The sequence below is a fragment of the Hyperolius riggenbachi genome, chromosome 1, assembly GCF_040937935.1.
Source record: "Hyperolius riggenbachi isolate aHypRig1 chromosome 1, aHypRig1.pri, whole genome shotgun sequence".
Classification (NCBI taxonomy): domain Eukaryota; kingdom Metazoa; phylum Chordata; class Amphibia; order Anura; family Hyperoliidae; genus Hyperolius; species Hyperolius riggenbachi.
Genome location: NC_090646.1, coordinates 505,819,618 through 505,840,454, shown reverse-complemented (window position 1 = coordinate 505,840,454; position 20,837 = coordinate 505,819,618). Strand labels below are relative to the sequence as shown.

Below are 20,837 nucleotides of genomic sequence, written 5' to 3'. Positions count from 1 at the left end.
GAACTCAGGAGGATACCAGGAGAGCAGAGCCATCTGCAGCCATTTACTGCTGCCACCTGGTCTCTGTAATTTGTATTGTAGTAGGCTTTCTGTCTGTGCAGACACTGGGTGGCAGCAGTGAGGATGACTGGGACTCTCTGGTCTCTTACCAGCCACAGAGTCTGTACGGAGGAGAGCAGCTGGTGCAGGAAGAATGGAAGACTTGGAAAGGGCAAAGTGAGTGTGGGGAAGAGGGAAGAATGAAGTGAGTGTGGGTAGGAGAGAAAGGTGGGGAGGAGGGAAGGGTTGTGTGGTGGTAAAAGGCAGGTGGTGACTGTGCTTGTAGATCGGGAGGCCCAGACAGTACCTCCTTCTCTTTCACCACCTGTCTCCTGTCACACCAAATGTACTGGTGGGTTATGCCGCAGACACATCTTTTCCAAGTTGCTGAGGATGATGATGGGGGCAGTTGGGTAGGGATGGTGCTGTCAGGACCCTCTTTCTTCCCTGGTCACTTGCACGCACCCCCGGTCCCTGGAAAAAATTCCTGATGCTGAAGCGCTATGGTTGGGGACCACTGCTGTAAAATACTCATTCTAAACGTATATTTCTAGACATTTAAATAGGACAGTGTTGCCCATATGTCCATGTTGAAATGCAGCAGCCTTTTAGAAATCTAATTGGCTGAAGATTTGAATTCAAATGGTGCAAGTGTCCTCTGTTCTTCCTTTCCGGTTCTTCTGTAGCCTGTTTTTGGATCTAGTCTTGGAATGTATATCCTGAGTCACATCTGAATGCTATATAACCTGCCCAAAAGATTCTCCTTGAGCAGTAGCACTGGATATGTAGTATATCAGTAGCACTGGATATGATTTAAATTGTAAGAAAACCCATGTATAATTGGTTATGCCCCCCACTCTTCCTGCCCCTTGTTAACCTCTCTGCTTGACTGTTTTTGCATCCAAATTGCATTACAGTGGTGACTCTGCCAAAAGTCGTGCTCTGACATCCCAAAACAGGAAGCCTGCAGGTCATATCAGTGCATGCACAAGCTTCCTGGCTTCTTCCTCTTCTGTTCCCCTCCCCTCTGCCGCATGTCATAAGACTCGGTCCCTTTTTAACCAGATTCTAAGGTCTGAATATAGGACTTTATAAACACTTGCAGAAAAATGAAGCGTATTCTAAACACTCCCAGCTTCAGTTTTGGTGAAATCATGAAATGGGGATTTCGAGCAATGTATTATGTTGTCATCTGTTCATTAATATCAGATGTACTCTAGTTACTGTATACAGGATGGAAAGAAGACATAATGTTTCCTGATCCAGAAAAGTTACAGTGTTGAATATCTTGGTCTGAGGTCACAGATCTAGTAGAGTTAAAATAAATAGTTTATATGTGATGTGTGGTGTGCAGCTATCTTTATACATTTACTTCAGTCCCTTGAAAGAGTTGCACTGATTTCTGCAGTATGGAGTCAAACAAACACAGGGCGGGCACAGGTGTTAGTTCACCATAAGATTTTTAATGTCAAGAGATAGTGTAATCAGGAGGCCCCTGATGGGAAGTGCTCCCCCACACACCTAGGATGTGTTCTATTGGCTAAAGCACAGTGTTAGTACATCCTAAGTTGTCTGATACGGACTGATTCCTTATGCTGAGTGCTGGGCATTTTCTGCATACTCTACAACAGAGTTCTGCAGCCCAATAGTGTGGAGAGATGTTTGCGCCACAGAATTGAGGCTTCATATGACCCTGTGCCATGGTGCGGCGACAGGGTCATAGTCATAGGCCCTCCCATTGCTAGTGACGTACTCCTCTGCTCGACAGGAAGTATGTCATGGGGTTCCTGTCTATCTGCACGTTGGACCGCGCTCCCGTCATGCACACTGCCGGGTCACCCATTGACTTGCTTTTTACTGCATAATCTGTGTTAGCGTTTGTGTTGCCATTGTGTCGATATGGATACTTTTGCCGCATCACGTGAAGTGTGCAAGTCTCCATAGAGTAGTCCCTTGCAGCATGGAGGACTGCGATGCGGCACAGTGTGCAAGGAGCCTAAACTGGAGTGTATCTTCTAATCTAACTTTGTGGTACAAGCCAAGACTCCACTCCACAGGCTTATGGATGTACAGTATTTGGAAGACCTAATCTTCCATGGACTAAAATTGATAATTGGTAAGGTAGAAGGTATTGCACATCTGTCACAAGTACCAAGTTACACAAGTACAAATTAGTACAAGAAGATACATGGTAAAAAAAGTGGGGTACACTACTATTGTACAGTAATGAGATTCAAACATTTTCAAGCCACAATTTAAGAAAATATTGCAATGGAGGGTCAGTCTCCTGAAACGTTACAGCTACACAGCTCCCTCGTTTGAGGTTTGATCTCTACAAATTAATCTCCAAAGTAACGGACTGGTACGTTCATAAGTTTTTCGCCATATTGACATTTTGTTCAGCTGTGAGATCTTGTGACTTTGTGTGTTGCATAAGTTTCCATTTTTGTCAGAAGGAAGATTGTTTTAATGTGGTCAAGTAATTTGTAAATAGATAAGCTACATCAGTGTAATGTGCAACATGTGTACTGTCCTTGCATAGTGTGTTAATGACATCGAAGCCACAGAATACACACACAAGACCCCTATTTCTTTCTCCTGTACCAGAGAACTGAACATTGTCTTGTATATTTAAGACCTCATATATTTTTTTCAGTATATGTGCACACAGCTGGTAATATGATCTTTTATCTTCCTTTGGTAAGGGTTGAAGTAGAGGACAGCACTGATGCCTATTCAAGGGCTCTTCAACAGAAGGTTAGACCTGATACTGAAATGGTAAGTATGAAAATGAATGCACATCTGAATACTCTAAATGCAAAATGTCTATTGCTGTCTACGTGTATACAGACATGGACTACATGACCACGTAGATGAGGGATTTCAAATGTTTCCACCAGGTATCTATAACTAAAGTGGACCTATAATGTTAACTGAACACGTATAGGTCTACAGTAATGGGGGGATTTTTACTTGGGTACAGCCCACATCTCCCTACCTCTGCCAGGGAAACAGTTGTTGGTGCAGCAGCAGCTGTATCCCTTGTTACTCCATCCTTTTGGGGCACCTGGCCTGTCCACTATCCTCACTCCTCCCACCCTGTAGAATTGTGCTCTCATTGGTCAACAAAGCAGTGTGAAAGTGTAGCCATTTCCTTGCTTGGCAGGAAGTGTCAGAAAGGTATCAGTTTGGTTGCAGGCTACTTAGATGCAGCCTTGCTGTCCTGTTTGGATTGGAGAGTATAGAATCCCACTTCAAAATTTTTGCCATTTGTATGTGAACTTTTCTCTTTGGGTACACAAATATCCAGCATTGTATGCGTGGGTTATTTTTATTTGTTTTCATTTATTTTTACAGCAGCTTAGAACTTAATGTGCATTTTAATCTTCCTAATGATTCTTAGGAACCATGTATGTACTGCAACTCTTAACTTCATAGCTGCTTTTCCTGCTTTTTTCAGGTTGTTTGCCTTCTATCCACTAATCGTAAAGATAGATACGATGTTATCAAGAAGCATCTTTGTGTTGAATGCCCGGTTCCCAGTCAGTGTGTGCTTGCCAAAACTTTGAGCAAACCACAGACAATTTTATCAGTTGCTACCAAAATTGCTTTGCAAATGAACTGCAAAATGGGTGGAGAGCTGTGGAGCGTGGAGATACCTGTAAGTATTTGTATGATGTAAAAAGTTGTTAATGTGACATGGTCCTAATCCAAGTCTACAATGTTTATAGTTTAAAACGGGTGTGCCAGGTTACATTTTTGCATTAATGTAAGTGTGGTTATAAGGCTTGGCTAGGTTTGTCCCAATATGTATGCTAGTTGCAACAAAGTGCTACTCCCAGAAACCATTATATGGGCCTGTAGACCATTGTTAACTATTTCCAACAGTGGTTGCTCCAGCTTCAGATTTTTTTTTTTTTGGGGGGGGGGGGGGGGGGGGGAGTAAGCAATGGCTAGCTGGTGGGGGTTCACTGCGGCACATGACAAGAAAAATATATACACATCTATTACAGTATGTTCAACAGAGATTACATGACATGCGGCATTGGGGGAGAGTTACTGCAGACCCAACGGGCTAGTACAGCTAAGGAAACCATCCAGTGCCCTGCAGAGCGGCTTTTTATTTCCCTCTTGCCCACATTTAGAACCCGATTTAAGGATACATTTCCAGCTTATCAGTTAAAGGGGTGCCCAAGTAAATTGGAAGGTCTCAGTCCAATGGACAATGGGAGACAGAAATTCATTGTACTCCACTGGGAGTTACTTAGCTCTGGATCCTGAAGAGGCTTCCTCCTCAGTAGAGGGGATCCAGTGTTAGGACCCCCGAATACCTGCTTGTCGCCATGTGCACTAGCGGCTCTCCACTCGGACGCTGGCAGAAATGGCTGAGCCCAATCGGGTCTGCTCTACTATGCAGATGCATGCACCCGATAGAGCTCTATTGCTGCTGAAGCCTGGGCGGGAAACCGATAGTGGAGCTGTGACTGGTTCGGGGTTTCTGATGTCCAGAGGTCCCAGCACAGGATTGGGCTGACCGAGGAGGACTGGGGAAGCCCCATTAGTATCCAGAGGATTCCATCACACTTTTTTTTTTTTTTTTCATTAGATATTCTTTAGTGTATCAGAAGGAAAAATAGGGGCCCCTAGGGGGTACTTCGGGAGGGGGAAGCATCTGGATCCTAAAGAGGCTTCCCCCGTTCACCAGAGGGTATCCCTGAAGATTTGCTTGTTGGGCGCTTCAACCAGGTGCAGTATTTGTTTGCCCTCAGGAAGCGCAAGCAGGCACATGCAAATATTATTGCTGTGCAAAGTTCGGGGGAGCCAGAGCTGGATCTGGCTGGCTAAGGTCGTAAAAGCTCCTTTAGTATCAAGAGGCTTCCCCCTCCTGAGGTAAGTACCCCCTACTTTTTCCCTACAGGTTTACTTTAAATGGCTTTTTATAAGTAGGTCAGTGTCAGTTTGCAAATGCTGAAATTCCTTTAATAATCTTGGTATTTTTCTCCTGACTTCAGGATCTAGGAAATAACTACTTACAAGATAGCATTGTAATCTGATTTGTTTTATTCCTATAGCTAAAAGAATTGATGATTGTTGGTGTTGATTGTTACCATGACACACTGGCTGGAAAAAGGTCTATTGCTGGCTTTGTTGCCAGCTTGAACCAAGGAATGACTCGGTAAGATGAACTTAAAATGAATTTTTTTTTTTGTGTATCGCGAATGCTTGGAAACCGGGGGGGGGGGGGGGGGGAATTGGCACCAACACAATTTTCCATCTGCATTCCTGGATTCTGAAGATTTTGTGATATGGAAACTAAATCATCTTGTTCGTTTTCATTTATTTTTCCCTTTTTTCAAATAACCCTCCAGGACAGGTGCTACATATGAGATATGGGCCCGCCCCCAACAGGAAACACATCAAACTAGCCCTCTATAACTTCCACCTCTAGCCTCTACCTGCCAGTTCTTTGTGTTTCCTGTTCCGGGGAACACCTAGCTCTCTAGCTAGTGGAGTGGTCAGCAGCCAGGCAGTGCTGAGGCCATGGAGAACTAGTTTGGGTAGCCCTATCCTGGTGGGGTTCTGGAGGTTACCTTTATCCACAGGCTGGTGGATTCCTTTGGCGAAAACCGGCAGGTGCAGCGGTATCCAGAGGAGCGGCATTGGAGGCAGCTAAGGCGGAGGCCATACGCGCGACGGAGGGGACAGTGCCAAGCGGAGGCGTAATGGTGGTCTCTTGGAGGAAGCGGAGTGCGGGGCAGCAGGTCCAAGCGGAGGCTAGGGCATTGGCGCTCTCCGTACAGTACTTCCGCCCTGAGTATGACGTCACGTCCGGTGGCGCCATTTCCAGTTCCGGTTCGAGCGCCTGTTTAGATGCCGCGGCGTTCAAACCTTCACACGCGTTGGAGATGGTGAAGGAGATGGACGCAAAGCAGAAGACGGCAGATCAGGTAAGTGGGGCAGTGTCGGAGGACAGTCGCCCGTCTGATCTGCGAAGGTCTGAAATCTGTTTGGCCGCATACTGATCCATGAGGTCTGCTGAATGGTGGTGATGTAGTAATTCACTAAGGCCGCAGTCTGATCAGTAGGTCTGAATACATAATAGTGGCTACAGTCTAATGTTTTATGATGATTATTGACGTAGGCCACATGATTTCAACGAGGTCTGCATATCCTATAGCATGATTATCTCGTTGGTTTGCGCTATAATTTATTATATTATATATGGCAAAGCTGATTTTATGGTGGATACGAAAGATTGTCACTATTAACAGCAATTTTTTTAAGTAACAATTTTGTTTTACACAGGGTCTATGCGTTTTTGCAATGATACCTGGAAAAAAAAAAAAAAAAAAAAATAGTATTTCACTAATTGGTGGAATCATACTATACCTAGTTTTCTTAAGATTACCAATACCTGTTTGCATATTAATTGGTATGAAAAGAGTATCATTATGACATATTGATTATGTTATTTGTATGTTTCTAGGGAGCTATGGAGTCTGATAGCTCTGATAGGCCCAGGAGTTGCATATTGTGTAATAAACCCTTACAACTGCACTGGCCAAAAGCTTCCTGTCAAAAGTGTATATCAAGCATTATTAATGAGGATAATACTGCTTCATGTAAAGACTTCATGTTCACTATGCGTCAAGAGATGGTGGAGACCTTTAAGGCCTTCAGAGAAAGCCTACCGACTACCTCAGCACAAGGACAACAGTCGGCTCCCTCAGTCAAACCTAGAAAGGCTTTAGGAAAGTCACCTAGAATAATTTATTCTTCTGAAGAGGAGCAGGATAGTCACCAGGAAACTGGTGACCTGGACTCCAGGTCTTCAGAAGAACTGTCAGAACAGGAGGAAGCGGATGACGCTTTTAAATCATCCAAATTTAAGTTTGCTTCTGAGGAAACGGAAGAGTTACTTAAAGGAATACTTAAGTCAGGGAAAAAAAAATGACATTTACTCACCTGGGGCATCCCTCAGCTCCCCGAAGCTGGATGGTGCCCTCGCAGCCCCGCTCCGATCGTCCTGTCCCCGCCGGCGGCTACTTCCGTTTCGGCGACAGCCGCCGACAGGCTGGGAACGCGGCTGATTTTCCGCGTTCCCAGCCGCTGCTATCACCCTCTATGCTGCTATAGCGTCTATATATACGCTATAGCAGCATAGAGAGTGATAGCAGCGGCTGGGAACGCGGAAAATCAGCCGCGTTCCCAGCCTGTCGGCGGCTGTCGCCGAAACGGAAGTAGCCGCCGGCGGGGACAGGACGATCGGAGCGGGGCTGCGAGGGCACCATCCAGCTTCGGGGAGCTGAGGGATGCCCCAGGTGAGTAAATGTCATTTTTTTTCCCTGACTTAAGTATTCCTTTAAGGCAATTTATTCAACTCTTGACATTCCTCAAAAGAAGACATCTGAAAAGTCTTTACATGATAAGTTATACACGGGTATGGAACCCTCAGAGCAACTCTGTTTTCCATTTCATAGTGCAATGAAGAATCTGATTATGTTACAATGGAAAGACCCGGATAAAAGATTATTTATCTCAAGAGGTTTTAAAAGGCGGTTTCCTTTCTCAGAGGAGGACGCTAAATTATGGGAGTCATGCCCCAAACTTGATGCCGCCTTTAGCCAAGTAGATAAAGATAACGAGTTGGCTTTTGAGGATTTAGGTCGGCTTAAGGATCCGGGGGATAAAAAGATTGAGTTTTCTCTCAAAAAAGCATGGTCAGCTACTGCGACCAACTTTAAACCAGCCGCTGCAACTACCTGTGTATCTCGCACAATGTCAGTATGGTTGGAAAGAATAAAAAAATTGATTAATGAGGATGCCCCTAAAAAAGATATTTTAGAAGCTGTTGAGGTAGTAGAGGGAGGTAATGACTACGTCATTGATGCAGCCTCAGAATCTCTAAGGATTACAGCTAAATCTACCGCACTGATAAATAGTGCTCGCAGAAATTTATGGATAAAAACATGGGATGGCAGTCAAGCATCAAAATCTAGAGCCTGTGCTCTTCCCTTTTCAGGTGATTTACTGTTCGGCCCACAGCTCCAGGAAGTGTTAGAGCGTACAGCTAGTAAAAAAGCAACTTTTCCGAAAAAGAGGAAGTTTGAAACAAAAAAGAAACCTTTTTTTCGGAAGAGGCAGACGCAGGGGAGAGAACAGCAGAAACGTAAGCCCTGGACAGGTAATGGGGGATTTACCAAAAGAAGTCCGTTGTTTACATCAACGGAAAGAAAGGGTAAACCATGACGCCAACAAGGTGGGGGGAAGGTTAAAGAAGTTCCTATTAGGTTGGAAAGAAATGACAAGAAACAAATTCATTTTAGACCTAATAGAGAATGGATACAAGATTCAATTTTCAAGAAATCCTCCCAAACGATTTATAGTGACTTCACCCCCAAAAGTTCCAGAGGAAAAAGAGGCCATGCAAGAAATAGTAAAGGACATGCTAGCAAGAGATGTAGTATGCAGAGTTCCACCTGCTCAGGAGAAACAAGGGTTTTATTCAAGAATATTCCTAGTAAAAAAACCCACGGGGAAGTATCGGCTGATATTGAACCTCAAACCCCTGAATCCTTATATAAGGTACGAGAGATTTCGAATGGAAACTGTATTTACAATGCGAAACCTTCTGTCCCCAGATTGTTTTATGATCAATATAGATCTAACAGATGCTTACTGGCATATCCCAATAAGGAAAGAGTCTCAAGCTTTCCTTCGTTTCAGTGTAATGACAGTTTCAGGTCCAGAACATTTTCAATTCTGCTGTCTTCCGTTCGGAATCTCTTCAGCTCCCAGAATTTTCACAAAGGTGATGGCAGAGATTGTGGGAGCTCTACATCTGAAGGGAATTCTTATAATCCCTTATCTAGACGATTTATTGGTAGTAGCCGACAGTATACAGGATCTAGAGAGGCACAAGAATATGGTGATACAACTTTTGTAACAGACAGGGTGGTTAGTAAATTTTCAAAAATCATTCCTGGTTCCAACACAAGAAATTCAATTTCTGGGATTCACGGTAAACTCGGTGGCCCAGAGATTGTTCCTTCCTGGGGACAAGACATTAAAGCTCCAGACAATGGTGCGGCAGTGTCAGAAGGAAGCAACCACGACACCCAGACAAGTCATGAGACTGTTGGGGTTTTTAACCTCCACAGCCCCGGCAGTATATTGGGCACTAAAACATATAAGACCGCTACAGCTATGGCTGTTACAGAATTGGAAAGGAGATCAGTCAGTCCTAGATCAGACCCTATGCATACCAGAAAATATAAAGCAATCTTTGGATTGGTGGGTTCAGGAGCCCAATCTAATACAGGGTCGCTTGTGGAGGTGTCCAGTAACAAAGATCCTGACAACAGATGCCAGCCTCACAGGATGGGGGGCTCACATAGAAGGCATTTATTTACAGGGGACTTGGCCAAGGGAAGTGATAGTTCAGTCTTCAAATTATCGAGAATTGCTGGCAGTGAAGGTAGCGTTAACTCAAGCGACAGACAGGATAAGGGGCCACCATATTCAGATCCGGTCAGACAACATGACAGTTGTCATGTATCTGAACAAGCAGGGTGGAACAAGGTCAGAACGGCTGTTGAGACTAGTGCTGGAGATATTAGATTGGGGAGAGCAAAATCTTCAGTCAATTTCAGCAGTGCACCTCAAGGGATCCCTAAATACCATGGCGGATCTGTTGAGCAGAGAAAAATTGTCCAATTCAGAACTAAGTTTAAATCCAAATATATTCAAGGAATTGACACAAAGATGGGGTCATCCGCAGATAGATCTGTTCGCCAATTGGGAGAACACGCACTGCAACCAATTTTTCTCATTAGACCCAAGAGGAGCTTTGGGGGTAGATGCGTTAGCACAGACATGGGACTTTCAGATCGCCTATGCATTCCCTCCAATCCCTCTATTATCAATAGTAATGCAGAAGCTGAGATCAACTGCAATGTATCTGATACTGATTGCACCCAATTGGCCAAAACGACTCTGGTTCCCAATGTTAAAATCGATGTTAGTGGACAAACCGATCCAGTTGAGAGACAGGCACAACCTTCTCAGAAAAGAAGGCGAATGGATTCAGATTCCCAATCTTCAGCTGACAGCGTGGTTTCTGAGGGGCAAATCCTAAAGAGAAGGGGGCTATCGGACAGAGTGACAAAGACGATATTAAACAGTAGGAAGAGTGTTACAAGAGTAATCTACCTAAAATATTGGAAAACCTTTTGTAAATGGAAAAAGGAATCAGGCCTGAGATCAAATAGACTGGCTACAGTACTAGAATTCTTGCAAGATGGATTTGACAAGAAACTGGCATTGAGCACATTGAAAGTGCAGGTTGCAGCCCTTTCAGTTTTTCTTAATAGGCGGTTAGCCTTAGAACCCTTAGTTATCAGATTTTTGAAATCAGTAGAACGGTCTCGGCCGGTAATTAAATGTTCATATCCAAGTTGGGATTTGACTTTAGTTCTAAACAGTTTGATGAGTGATGATTTTGAACCATTGAATGAAATTCCATTACGATTCTTAACAATGAAGACCATTTTTTTAGTAGCTATTACCTCAGCAAGGAGAATAAGCGAGCTGGAAGCTCTAAGTTCTGTTGAACCATTTTGTTCCATTTTTCATGACAGAGTAGTCCTGAAGACGGCAAGTGAGTTCTTGCCAAAGGTCGCTACTCTATCCAATAGGATGCAGGAAATTGTTTTGCCATCCTTTTGTAAAAATGCCACTGATCCTAGAGAGATTAGATGGCATAAGTTAGACGTCAGAAGATGTTTATTATTTTATTTGGATAGAGTAAAGGAGTTTAGAAAATCTACAACATTATTTGTTAATTTTTCGGGTGCAACAAAAGGGAAGAGTATGTCTAAAGCCTCTATAGCAAGATGGATTAAAGCCTGCATTAAGGAAGCATATAGACTTAAAGGAGTTCCCTGTCCAAAGGAAATAACAGCACACTCAACTAGGTCAGTTGCAACTTCCTGGGCTTACAGAGCTGGAGCTACGGCAACCGACATCTGCAAAGCGGCAACCTGGAAGACGTCGAACACCTTCATTAGACACTACAGGCTGGATCTACTATCAGCGGAAGAACAAACTTTTGGAAGGAAAGTTCTTCAAGCTGTGATCCCTCCCTAAGGTTAGTGCTGCTTATTGCATATCATCTCATATGTAGCACCTGTCCTGGAGGGTTATTTGAAAAAACCAAAATTAGCTTACCTGGTAATGCTGTTTTTAATAACCCTCCAGGACAGGTGACCCACCCTAAAAACTTATGTGCATACGGAAAACTATATGTTGTAAACATGTATGATGTAAAATTAAGTTGTAAGCATGTATTTATGTAATATGTGAGGCATTCTATCGGAACAGTTAATTGGAACATACTGGCAGGTAGAGGCTAGAGGTGGAAGTTATAGAGGGCTAGTTTGATGTGTTTCCTGTTGGGGGCGGGCCCATATCTCATATGTAGCACCTGTCCTGGAGGGTTATTAAAAACAGCATTACCAGGTAAGCTAATTTTGGTTTTCGTTGACAATGAGAAGATCCCTCTTTCCATATCCTTTGTGTGTGATGTTAAAGCTGGCCATACATCTAGCGATATTGTGGCCTGACCGACCATCCAATTCAATAATTGAATCTGAAGGAAATAGGAGCCAAAATAAGTATGCTGATTATCAATTTGACTAATTTCAGGCCGGAATCTGTCAAATGTATTGATCCAGTAAGTTGGAAAATCTCTGCCATGGCATTGCCCATCAGGTGTGTGGCAGTAACTGGGTGCAACATCACAAAAAACCCTGCTATCCCCCAAAATGTAAATGTCCCCACCTGGTGTCTGTACATTGTAAATCTCACCTGTCCAGCTGTGGTTACTTCCGGTCTCCTCTGGTGGATGTGGGTTTACCAAATTAGTGATTTATGGGCGAAGGGGTGAGTACATTTCCTTTATAACAGTAGTGGGATACAACCCAGTCTCTCCTAAACCATAAACAGAAGTCAACATTTTTCAGTTTGACTGAAGAAACACAACAGCACAGGGCTGGAAAAGTTCAAAGGCTGTTTTTGGAGCTGAATAAAGTAGAATTAACATCACATGGACAATGGGCGCTGTTAAAGCGGTATAAAAGCCTGACATAATAATCAATAAAAACATGTTTTTTTACTTTTTTTAAATGCCATACGGTTATCATATTTTCTTTTGTGCATAGGTATTCATTTAGAAATTATACGTTCCCAAAGTACACTTTTTTTGCTCTGAAAGCAGACTTTGCAATTTATTTATAACTGCTTTATTCATCTTCTAACGTAAGCAGAAATGCTTTCTGATTGTCTGACTTCGTTCAGCAGAGCCTGCAGTGTCAGAGAAGTGTTTATTTACATTACTCACTTGATAAAATTAAATACAAGATAACATTATCTCCACCTGGGATGCGTCCAGCTTTGCTTGCAGGGAACTTCTAAAGGTGCGTACACACGCACTACCGGCGGCAACGACGGATCCACCAGACCCTCCCGCTGGGCGGGTGTACAGCCGACAGTAGCACGTGTGTACGCGCTGTCAGTGGACTGATAAGGCTGTTTCTGAACAATCCGCACAGCGGATCGTTTGAAAATAGCTTTATCAGTCCTCCGACAGCGTGTACACACGTGCTACTGTTGGCTGAACACGTCGTTGCCGGCGGTAGTGCGTGTGTATGCACCTCAAGTCTTGTGTGTAACCCTTTGAATGCTGTTCTAGTGAAAAAAAAAAGCTGGTTGTATATAATATGCTGTAAATAATCTATTAGAGCAAAGAAGAAATGCTGGGTTTCATTCAGCTTTAACCACTTAACAACCGCTTAACGCCCATAGGCGTCGGCGGGTCGTTAGTAGTATAGCATGGAAACGGGAGCGGCCTTTCCATGCCAGTTCACGGAGACTGCCTCTGTGAACAGTGTGCGATCGCGGCTCGCACGCATAATGTAAACATGCGGGGAAGGAATCCCCGCTGTTTACATCACACGGCGCTGCTGCGCAGCAGCGCCGTGACGTAGATCGGCGATCCCCGGCCTCTGATTGGCTGGGGATCGCCGGCATCTGATAGGCAGAAGCCTATTCTATCAGGCGCAGGACGGATATCCGTCCTGCGCCGCACAGAGGACATGGGAGAGGGAGGTAAGCAGAGGGAGCCCGGAAAACGCTGCGGAGGGGGGCTTTGAGGAGCCCCCCCCCCCGCAAATCAATAGTAGCCGGCGGCGATCAGACCCCCCCTGCAGGACATCCCCCTGGTGGGGAAAAAAGGGAGGAAGTCTGATCGCCCTGCCTTTTACCCGATCGGTGCTGCGGGCTGTAGAGCCCACGCAGCACCGCTCATTCCAAAATCCCCTGGTCCTTAAGTGGTTAAAGTGGATCCGAACTCTTGCACAGCACACAATAAGTCTTTATTCCACATACAGGGCCTGATGCAGGTGGCCCACTGCAATTTTTTTTTTTCCCGTTACCAATGCAGAGGGGACACCGCCTGTTTACCTGGTAACAAGGGTTGCTATAGCAAAGCATGCATGGAACAAATGAGTTAATGGCCGGTGCTCCTCCAGGGTTGTAAGCAGTAGCATACGCCAATCTTACATCTGGTTGGTGCTTCAGGCCCATACATAGCTACTGAAGAAATCCACTGATCTGTGTTTTTTTTTTTTTTTACCCAAACTGCAAGAGCACCGCTACAGTTCTCTCCCCATACAGTTTACACTGAGACGTACCCTCTTTAGTGCTCCATGCAAAGTAAAACCCAGTTCTAAACTTAATGCTGGGTACACACGGTGCCTTCCCGCACTCGATGCCACACTCTATTCCCGATTATTTCTGATCACGTTTCGATGAGTGTTAGGTCGATTTGGCATACTTTACGTGAGTATCGACCTAACGATCTATCAAACCGCGAATCGGACATGTCGGAAATAATCGAGCGGCCGGGAATGGAGCGGGGCATCGAGTGTGGGAACGCAGTGTGTGTACCCAGCATAAGGTGTTTTGTTTTTGTTTGGTTGTTTTGAGGTTTTTATTGTACATAAAGGTTATCTTGCTGTGTCTTATCTTTAAACACGGGAGGAAATTGTGAGTTTAGTTCCAATTTAATAATTCAGTCTTGGAAGTTCAACCCCTAAATAGAAAATAAGAATGAGACTGCAGAAATATGATTTACCATTTGTACTGTACATACAATTCTCATAAGTTTATTATCTGTTCTGGTTTTCATTTCGGAACTTTTTATTGCGTGATCAAATTTAGATCTTATTGTTTATGTATTTGTTCATTTTAAATACTATTCTTTTTTTAGATGGTTTTCGCGGTGTGTGTTCCAGGACCCAAAACAAGAGATTGTTGATGGACTCAAAATTTGCATGCAAGGTATTTTTGTCATAACTGCTTTATGAACATTATATTCAAAACACAGCTCCACTCAAAACTTATTTTCATTTTAGATAGTGAATGTTAAAAACAGCAGTCAGTAACACCTTTTGTGACAAACACCTGGGATTTAAGAAGCGTGTTGAAAGCCTGTCGCAGTATCCGCTTCCCCTCAGGCTCTGGTGGAAATGGCGAACTCAATAAGGTCTGCTCTTCTGAGCGAGCGGAGCGCAAACTGATACCGTGTTGGCAGGCAAAGAGAAATACAGATAGTCCCCAGTTAACAAACGAGATAGGGACTGTAGGTTTGTTCTTAACTACTTGACGACCGCCCCCAGCCGATGGGCGGCGGCAAAGTCCGGGCCCAAACGACCGCAATACGCCCATCGGCGGGCGTGGCTATGCGGCGACTGGCTCCGCCCCCCATTCGCTGTAACCCGCCGGCCGTTCGGAAGCGCCGGCGGGTTACTAGCACCCGGATCGCCGCATGTATTTTGTATAATTGTATTTGTAATGTATACAAAGCCTACTATACTGGCTGCCTCCTGCCCTGGTGGTCCCAGTGTCCGAGGGACCACCAGGGCAGGCTGCAGCCACCCTAGTCTGCACCCAAGCACACTGATTCCCCCTGCCTCCTGATCGCCCACAGCACCCCTCAGACCCCCCCAGACCACTGTTTGCACCCAGTCTCACCCATCAGTCACTATCTGTCAACGCTATTTTTTTTTAGTCCCTAATCTGCCCCCTACTCCCTCCTGATCACCCCCCACCCCTCAGATTCTCCCAAGACCCCCCCCTCCAATTTCCGCTAACTTTTGACAAAAAATAAAATCTATGAACTCACCATACCCCTATTTTTTGTCAAAAGTTAGCGGAAATTGGATTTTTATTGTTTTTTTTCACAGTGTCATTTTTCACTAACTTGTGACAAAAAATAAAATCTTCTATGAACTCACCATACCCCTAACGGAATACCTTGGGGTGTCTTCTTTCTAAAATTGGGTCACTTGTGGGGTTCCTATACTGCCCTGGCATTTTAGGGGCCCTAAACCGTGAGGAGTAGTCTACAAAACAAATGCCTCGAAATGACCTGAGAATAGGACGTTGGGCCCCTTAGCGCACCTAGGCCTATACTGTCCTGGCATTTTAGGGGCCCTAAACCGTGAGGAGTAGTCTTGAAACGAAATTTCTCAAAGTGACCTGTAAAATCCTAAAGGTACTCATTGGACTTTGGGCCCCTTAGCGCAGTTAGGGTGCAAAAAAGTGCCACACATGTGGTATCGCCGTACTCAAGAGAAGTAGTATAATGTGTTTTGGGGTGTATTTTTCCACATACCCATGCTGAGTGGGAGAAATATCTCTATAGACAATTGTGTGTAAAAAAAGTCATTTATGGAGATATTTCTCCCACCCAGCATGGGTATGTGTAAAAATACACCCCAAAACACATTATACTACTTCTCCTGAGTACGGCAATACCACATGTGTGGAACTTTTTTGCAGCCTAACTGCGCTAAGGGGCCCAAAGTCCAATGAGCATCTTTAGGCTTTACAGGGGTGCTTACAATTAGGCACCCCCCAAAATGCCAGGACAGTGAACACACCCCACAAATGACCCCATTTTGGAAAGTAGACACTTCAAGGTATTCAGAGAGGAGCATAGTGAGTCTGTGGCATATTTCATTTTTTTTGTCGCAAGTTAGAAGAAATGAAACTTTTTTTCTTTTTTTTTTTTTTGTCACAGTGTCATTTTCCGCTAACTTGTGACAAAAAATAAAATCTTCTATGAACTCACCATGCCTCTCACTGAATACTTTGGGATGTCTTCTTTCCAAAATGGGGTCATTTGGGGGGTATTTGTACTATCCTGGAATTTTAGCCCCTCATGAAACCTGACAGGTGCGCAGAAAAGTCATAGATGCTTGAACATGGGAAAATTCACTTTTGGCACCATAGTTTGTAAACGCTATAACTTTTACCCAATCCAATAAATATACACTGAATGTTTTTTTTTTTTTTTTATCAAAGACATGTAGCAGAATAACTTTCGCGCTCAAATGTATAGGAAATTTTACTTTATTTGAAAAATGTCAGCACAGAAAGTTAGTCATTTTTTTTACAAAATTCATGTCTTTTTTGATGAATATAATAAAAAGTAAAACTTGCAGCAGCAATCAAATCACACCAAAAGAAAGCTGTATTAGTGACAAGAAAAGGAGGTAAAATTCATTTAGGTGGTAGGTTGTATGACCGAGCAATAAACCGTGAAAGCTGCAGTGGTCTGAATGGAGAAAAAGGCTCTGGTCCTTAACCTCCCTGGCGGTCTATTAAGATCGCCAGGGCGGCTGCGGGAGGGGTTTTTTTTTTTTAATTTAAAAAAAAACCTGTTTCAAGCCCACTAGAGGGCGCTCCGGAGGCGTTCTTCTGATCGCCTCCGGCGACCAGAATAAACAGGGAAGGCTGCAATGAGCAGCCTTCCTTGTTTTGCTTACATCGTCACCATAGCGACGAGCGGAGTGACGTCAGCCGACGTCCTGACGTCAGCCGCCTCCGATCCAGCCCTTAGCGCTGGCCGGAACTTTTGTTCCGGCTGCGCATGGCTCTGGCGGCTGGGGGGACCCTCTTTCGCCGCTGCTCGCGGCGGCGATCAGGCAGCACACGCGGCTGGCAAAGTACCGGCTGCGTGTGCTGCTTTATATTTCGCTCAAATCGGCCCAGCAGGGCCTGAGCGGCGACCTCCGGCGGTGATGGACGTGTATAGTCGTCCATACCGCTGAGGAGGTTAAGGGGCGAAAAGACTGTGGTCCTTAAGTGGTTAACCTGAATCTGTTCTTAAGTCGGAACACTGTGCCATCTCTGCCCCCTGTACCTCCTCTGTGCCTTCAGTGTCCCCCTCTGTATCTCATCTGCCCTCTGTACCTGCTTATACAAGTTTAAAAGCCAATTTTTCTTGTAATTTTTGAGAAAAATCAATTTAAAAAAAATTCAAAGTCCAATGTAATAAACGTTTTTTACTACCTATGTTTCACTCCCAGCTCTGGATTACTTAAACGGGGTATATTTGAGATTTATGTAGTCTATGTGGCACTTTCTATCTCTCAAAATCACTTTGTAATTTTACCAAGAATTCGCTCTCTATTGCAGAATTCTGGATAAGCTGGGATGGTTTTTCAGCTATGTATAAACTATAGAGCTCTCCTCTGTTGGTTTTTTTTTTGTTTTTTAAATCCACGATCTGTTAAAACGCAGAGACCAGGCCCATAGGCAGGGTACTTGGGGCTTCCTCCAGCCCCATAAGCACCAAGTCATCCCTCGCTGTCCTCTTCAGCCTCTCTGTTCTGGTGCTAAGACTCCCATAGTGCTCATGGGGCAAGTATGGGTTAAAGCTAAAAAAACAAGTTTGCTTTGTTAATGGTCTTTGGTGAATGACAGTCTTCATAGTTATACAGCTCCCACCTTCAGCTATTGCCCACTCATAAATAATTCTCTGCCATGCAAGAGTTTTCTTGTCTGTAACTAGTGAGTGATTACAGTCTGACTGAAGAGTGTCAGATTACAGCCTTGGGATTCTTAAGGGGCCCATACACCTAACTATTTTCACGCTGATATACAGCAGATTCGATCACTGTGATCAAATCTGCTGTGAATTGTTGCGCAAACGTCCGAAATCAATCGTTCACGGCGGTCCGTGCGGAATATTTTGTTCGATCACTGGGCAGGTCAGGAGTGCGTCGATGGTGGCGTTTGAATGCCCGGCGACCAACACTAGCTGCAGTACATTACTTATTCTGCCGACGCGTGTCCCCGCTCTCTCCGCTGTCTTCTCCGCGCTGGGCTCAGTCTGGCTGGCTTCACTGAACTTCCTGTCCCAGCAGGAAATTTAAACAGTAGAGCGCCCTCTACTGTTCCCCGGACAGGAATCTATCTGTTGGTCGATCTGATGGCAAATCGACCAGTGTATGGCTACCTTTAAAGGGAACCTTAACCCTCCTGAAGGTTTAAAAAAATCCGCCAGGGGGCAGCAAAGTAGTGTTTTTTTTAATTTTTTTTTTTTTCGTGTAGCGAGACAGTCTCGCTACATGATAGCCGCTGCTCAGCGGCATCCCCCCAGCCTCTCCGATCGCCGCCGGAGATCAGGAGATCCCGTTCAAAGAACGGGATCTCCTGGAGGGCTTCCCCCGTCGCCATGGCGACGGGCGGGATAACGTCAGCGACGTCGTGACGTCAAAGGGGACTCCCATCCACCCCACAGCGCTGCCTGGCACTGATTGGGCAGGCAGCGCACGGGGTCTGGGGGGGGCGGCCGCGGCGCAAGGAATAGCGGCGGCGATCGGATGCTACACGCAGCTAGCGAAGTGCTAGCTGCGTGTAGCAAAAAAAAAATTATGCAAATTGGCCCAGCGGGGCCTGAGCGGTGCCTCCCGGCGGCATAGCCCGTGCTCAGCACGGGCTTACCGCCAGGGAGGTTAATTGAGAGGGATATGGATGTTTCCTTTTAGACAATACCAGTTGCTTGGGAGTCCTGCTGATCTGTGGCTGCAGTAGTGGCTGAATCACACACCTGAAACAAGCATGGAGCTAATCCAGTCTGACTTCAGTCAGAGCACCTGATCTGCATGCTTGTTGAGAGGCTGTGGCCAAAAGTATTATGCTAGGTACACCCCATACAATTTTCTGTCATTTACCTGCCAGATTATTTCCGATCTTAATTTGGATTGATTATTTATTTTTTAATCGTTTTTCCAATCAAGAATTTTTTTAAAGCTATTTTCCCTGCACTTAGAAAAGTGCTTTAGCTGAGCGATTAGTCTTTCACTTCCTGCCATCAGTCAGGAAGTGAACTCTTTGACTCGGAAATAAAGCACTCAGGATATCGCAATACAAAGCACTTTTTCAAGCGTTTGCGATTTTCCTATATTTTCCATTGAGCCAAAGCGCTCAGAATATGGTACATGTAGTGCATTCACGTTTTTAGTAAAATAGAAACGCACACATGTGAACACTCTCTGATAGGGAATAATTGCACAAGCGCTTTTGGAGTGACTTCTAAAATCGCCAGTGCCTAAAAAGGAAATGCTCATAGTGTGAATAAGCCCTAAATCACACTTTCAGTGAGGGGAAAAACACAACCTATTTCTGTGCTGGAATGGGACTGTACATACATACCGTATTTACCAAATCAATATGGCTGTTGGCATGACCACGATTCAAACAGGCATTGTCAAAGCCAAGGATCATTTCAAGTCCTGCCCCATAGAGCCATATTAATCCATGCCGTGCACTGAAGATCAACCAATACCAGACAGTGTGTATACATGTTGGATTAGTTTGGCTCTGTAATATTGACAAGCTTGACTCATCATTGCACTCAGCGGTTTTGGAAGTATGTTTAGCTATCAGGGGCAACAAAGGGGCGATTTGCATATTCGGCAGTAATGCACTTAGGGACACATCAAATGCTCACTCCAACCTGAAAAATCTTAAGAAGGCAAAATTCTATTTTACATAGCATTTTTAGTAAGGAGGCTTTTTGGTCCTTTTCAGCCCTGTAGGGCTGGTTCACACGGGCTCTTGGCCAAGTGTCCGGAACTCCTTGTAAAATGTTTCCATTGAAGTGAATGGGAGCGTTTGTACAGGGCTTTTACCAGCGTTTGCATGAAGGCGGCATTCTGATCCCGATTTTTCCCTGTTGTTTTTGGCGTCCCTGGATGCTACATGTAGCACCAACACACACCTAGGAGTCCTGGTTCACCAAGCTTGCTGGGCAATCTGTAACTTATCATGTAAGTTAAGTTACCTTTTAGTTTACTTGTTACTATAGTTTGATTCAAACTTAATATTCTTCACAGCTGCCTTAAAAGCTTGGTATTCTTGCAACAACAGTCTTCCATCACGAATCATGATATACAGAGATGGAGTTGGAGATGGTCAACTGAATACACTTGTCAAGTATGAAATCGCACAGCTGATTGATTGCATAAATGCTGCTGGAAAAGACTACAGGTAACCTTGCAAGCAATGCAGTTGAAGGATAATTACAATTCTTACATTTTCGCCTGCTGTAATAGTCTCACCACTATTATTTATAGTTGTATACATGCTCAGTTAGGCCTAGTTCACATTATAATTCGTAAGCGCTGAGCGATTTTCGCTTAGGAAAGTGCTTTTGTTTAGCTTTTTTTTTGTTTTTTGTTTTTGTTTAGTCAGGAAGTGGAGTTTCCTGCACGCTGGTGCCCTCTGCTGGTCATATAGGTTTTGTCTATATGCGACTAAAGCCCTCTCAGTTTGGCTGAAAAGAGGGAAATCGCTAACGCTCTGAAAATGGTGCAGGAGCCTCATTTGCGATTGGATAAAAATCTCACCGCTCATGTGAGAACATTACACAAGCGCTTTTAAGA

At 44.5% G+C, this 20,837-nt stretch overlaps 1 protein-coding gene across 1 annotated transcript in view; it reads left to right on the top strand.

Moving 5' to 3' along the window:
• Positions 1-20,837, top strand: part of PIWIL1 (piwi like RNA-mediated gene silencing 1) — a 144,810-nt gene that overhangs the window by 114,121 nt on the left and 9,852 nt on the right. Inside the window, exons 14-18 of the mRNA XM_068243664.1 lie at positions 2,745-2,817; positions 3,500-3,700; positions 5,112-5,215; positions 14,369-14,439; positions 20,289-20,442. Coding sequence (XP_068099765.1) covers positions 2,745-2,817; positions 3,500-3,700; positions 5,112-5,215; positions 14,369-14,439; positions 20,289-20,442 — 603 coding nt within the window. The remainder of the gene's footprint in view (positions 1-2,744; positions 2,818-3,499; positions 3,701-5,111; positions 5,216-14,368; positions 14,440-20,288; positions 20,443-20,837) is intronic.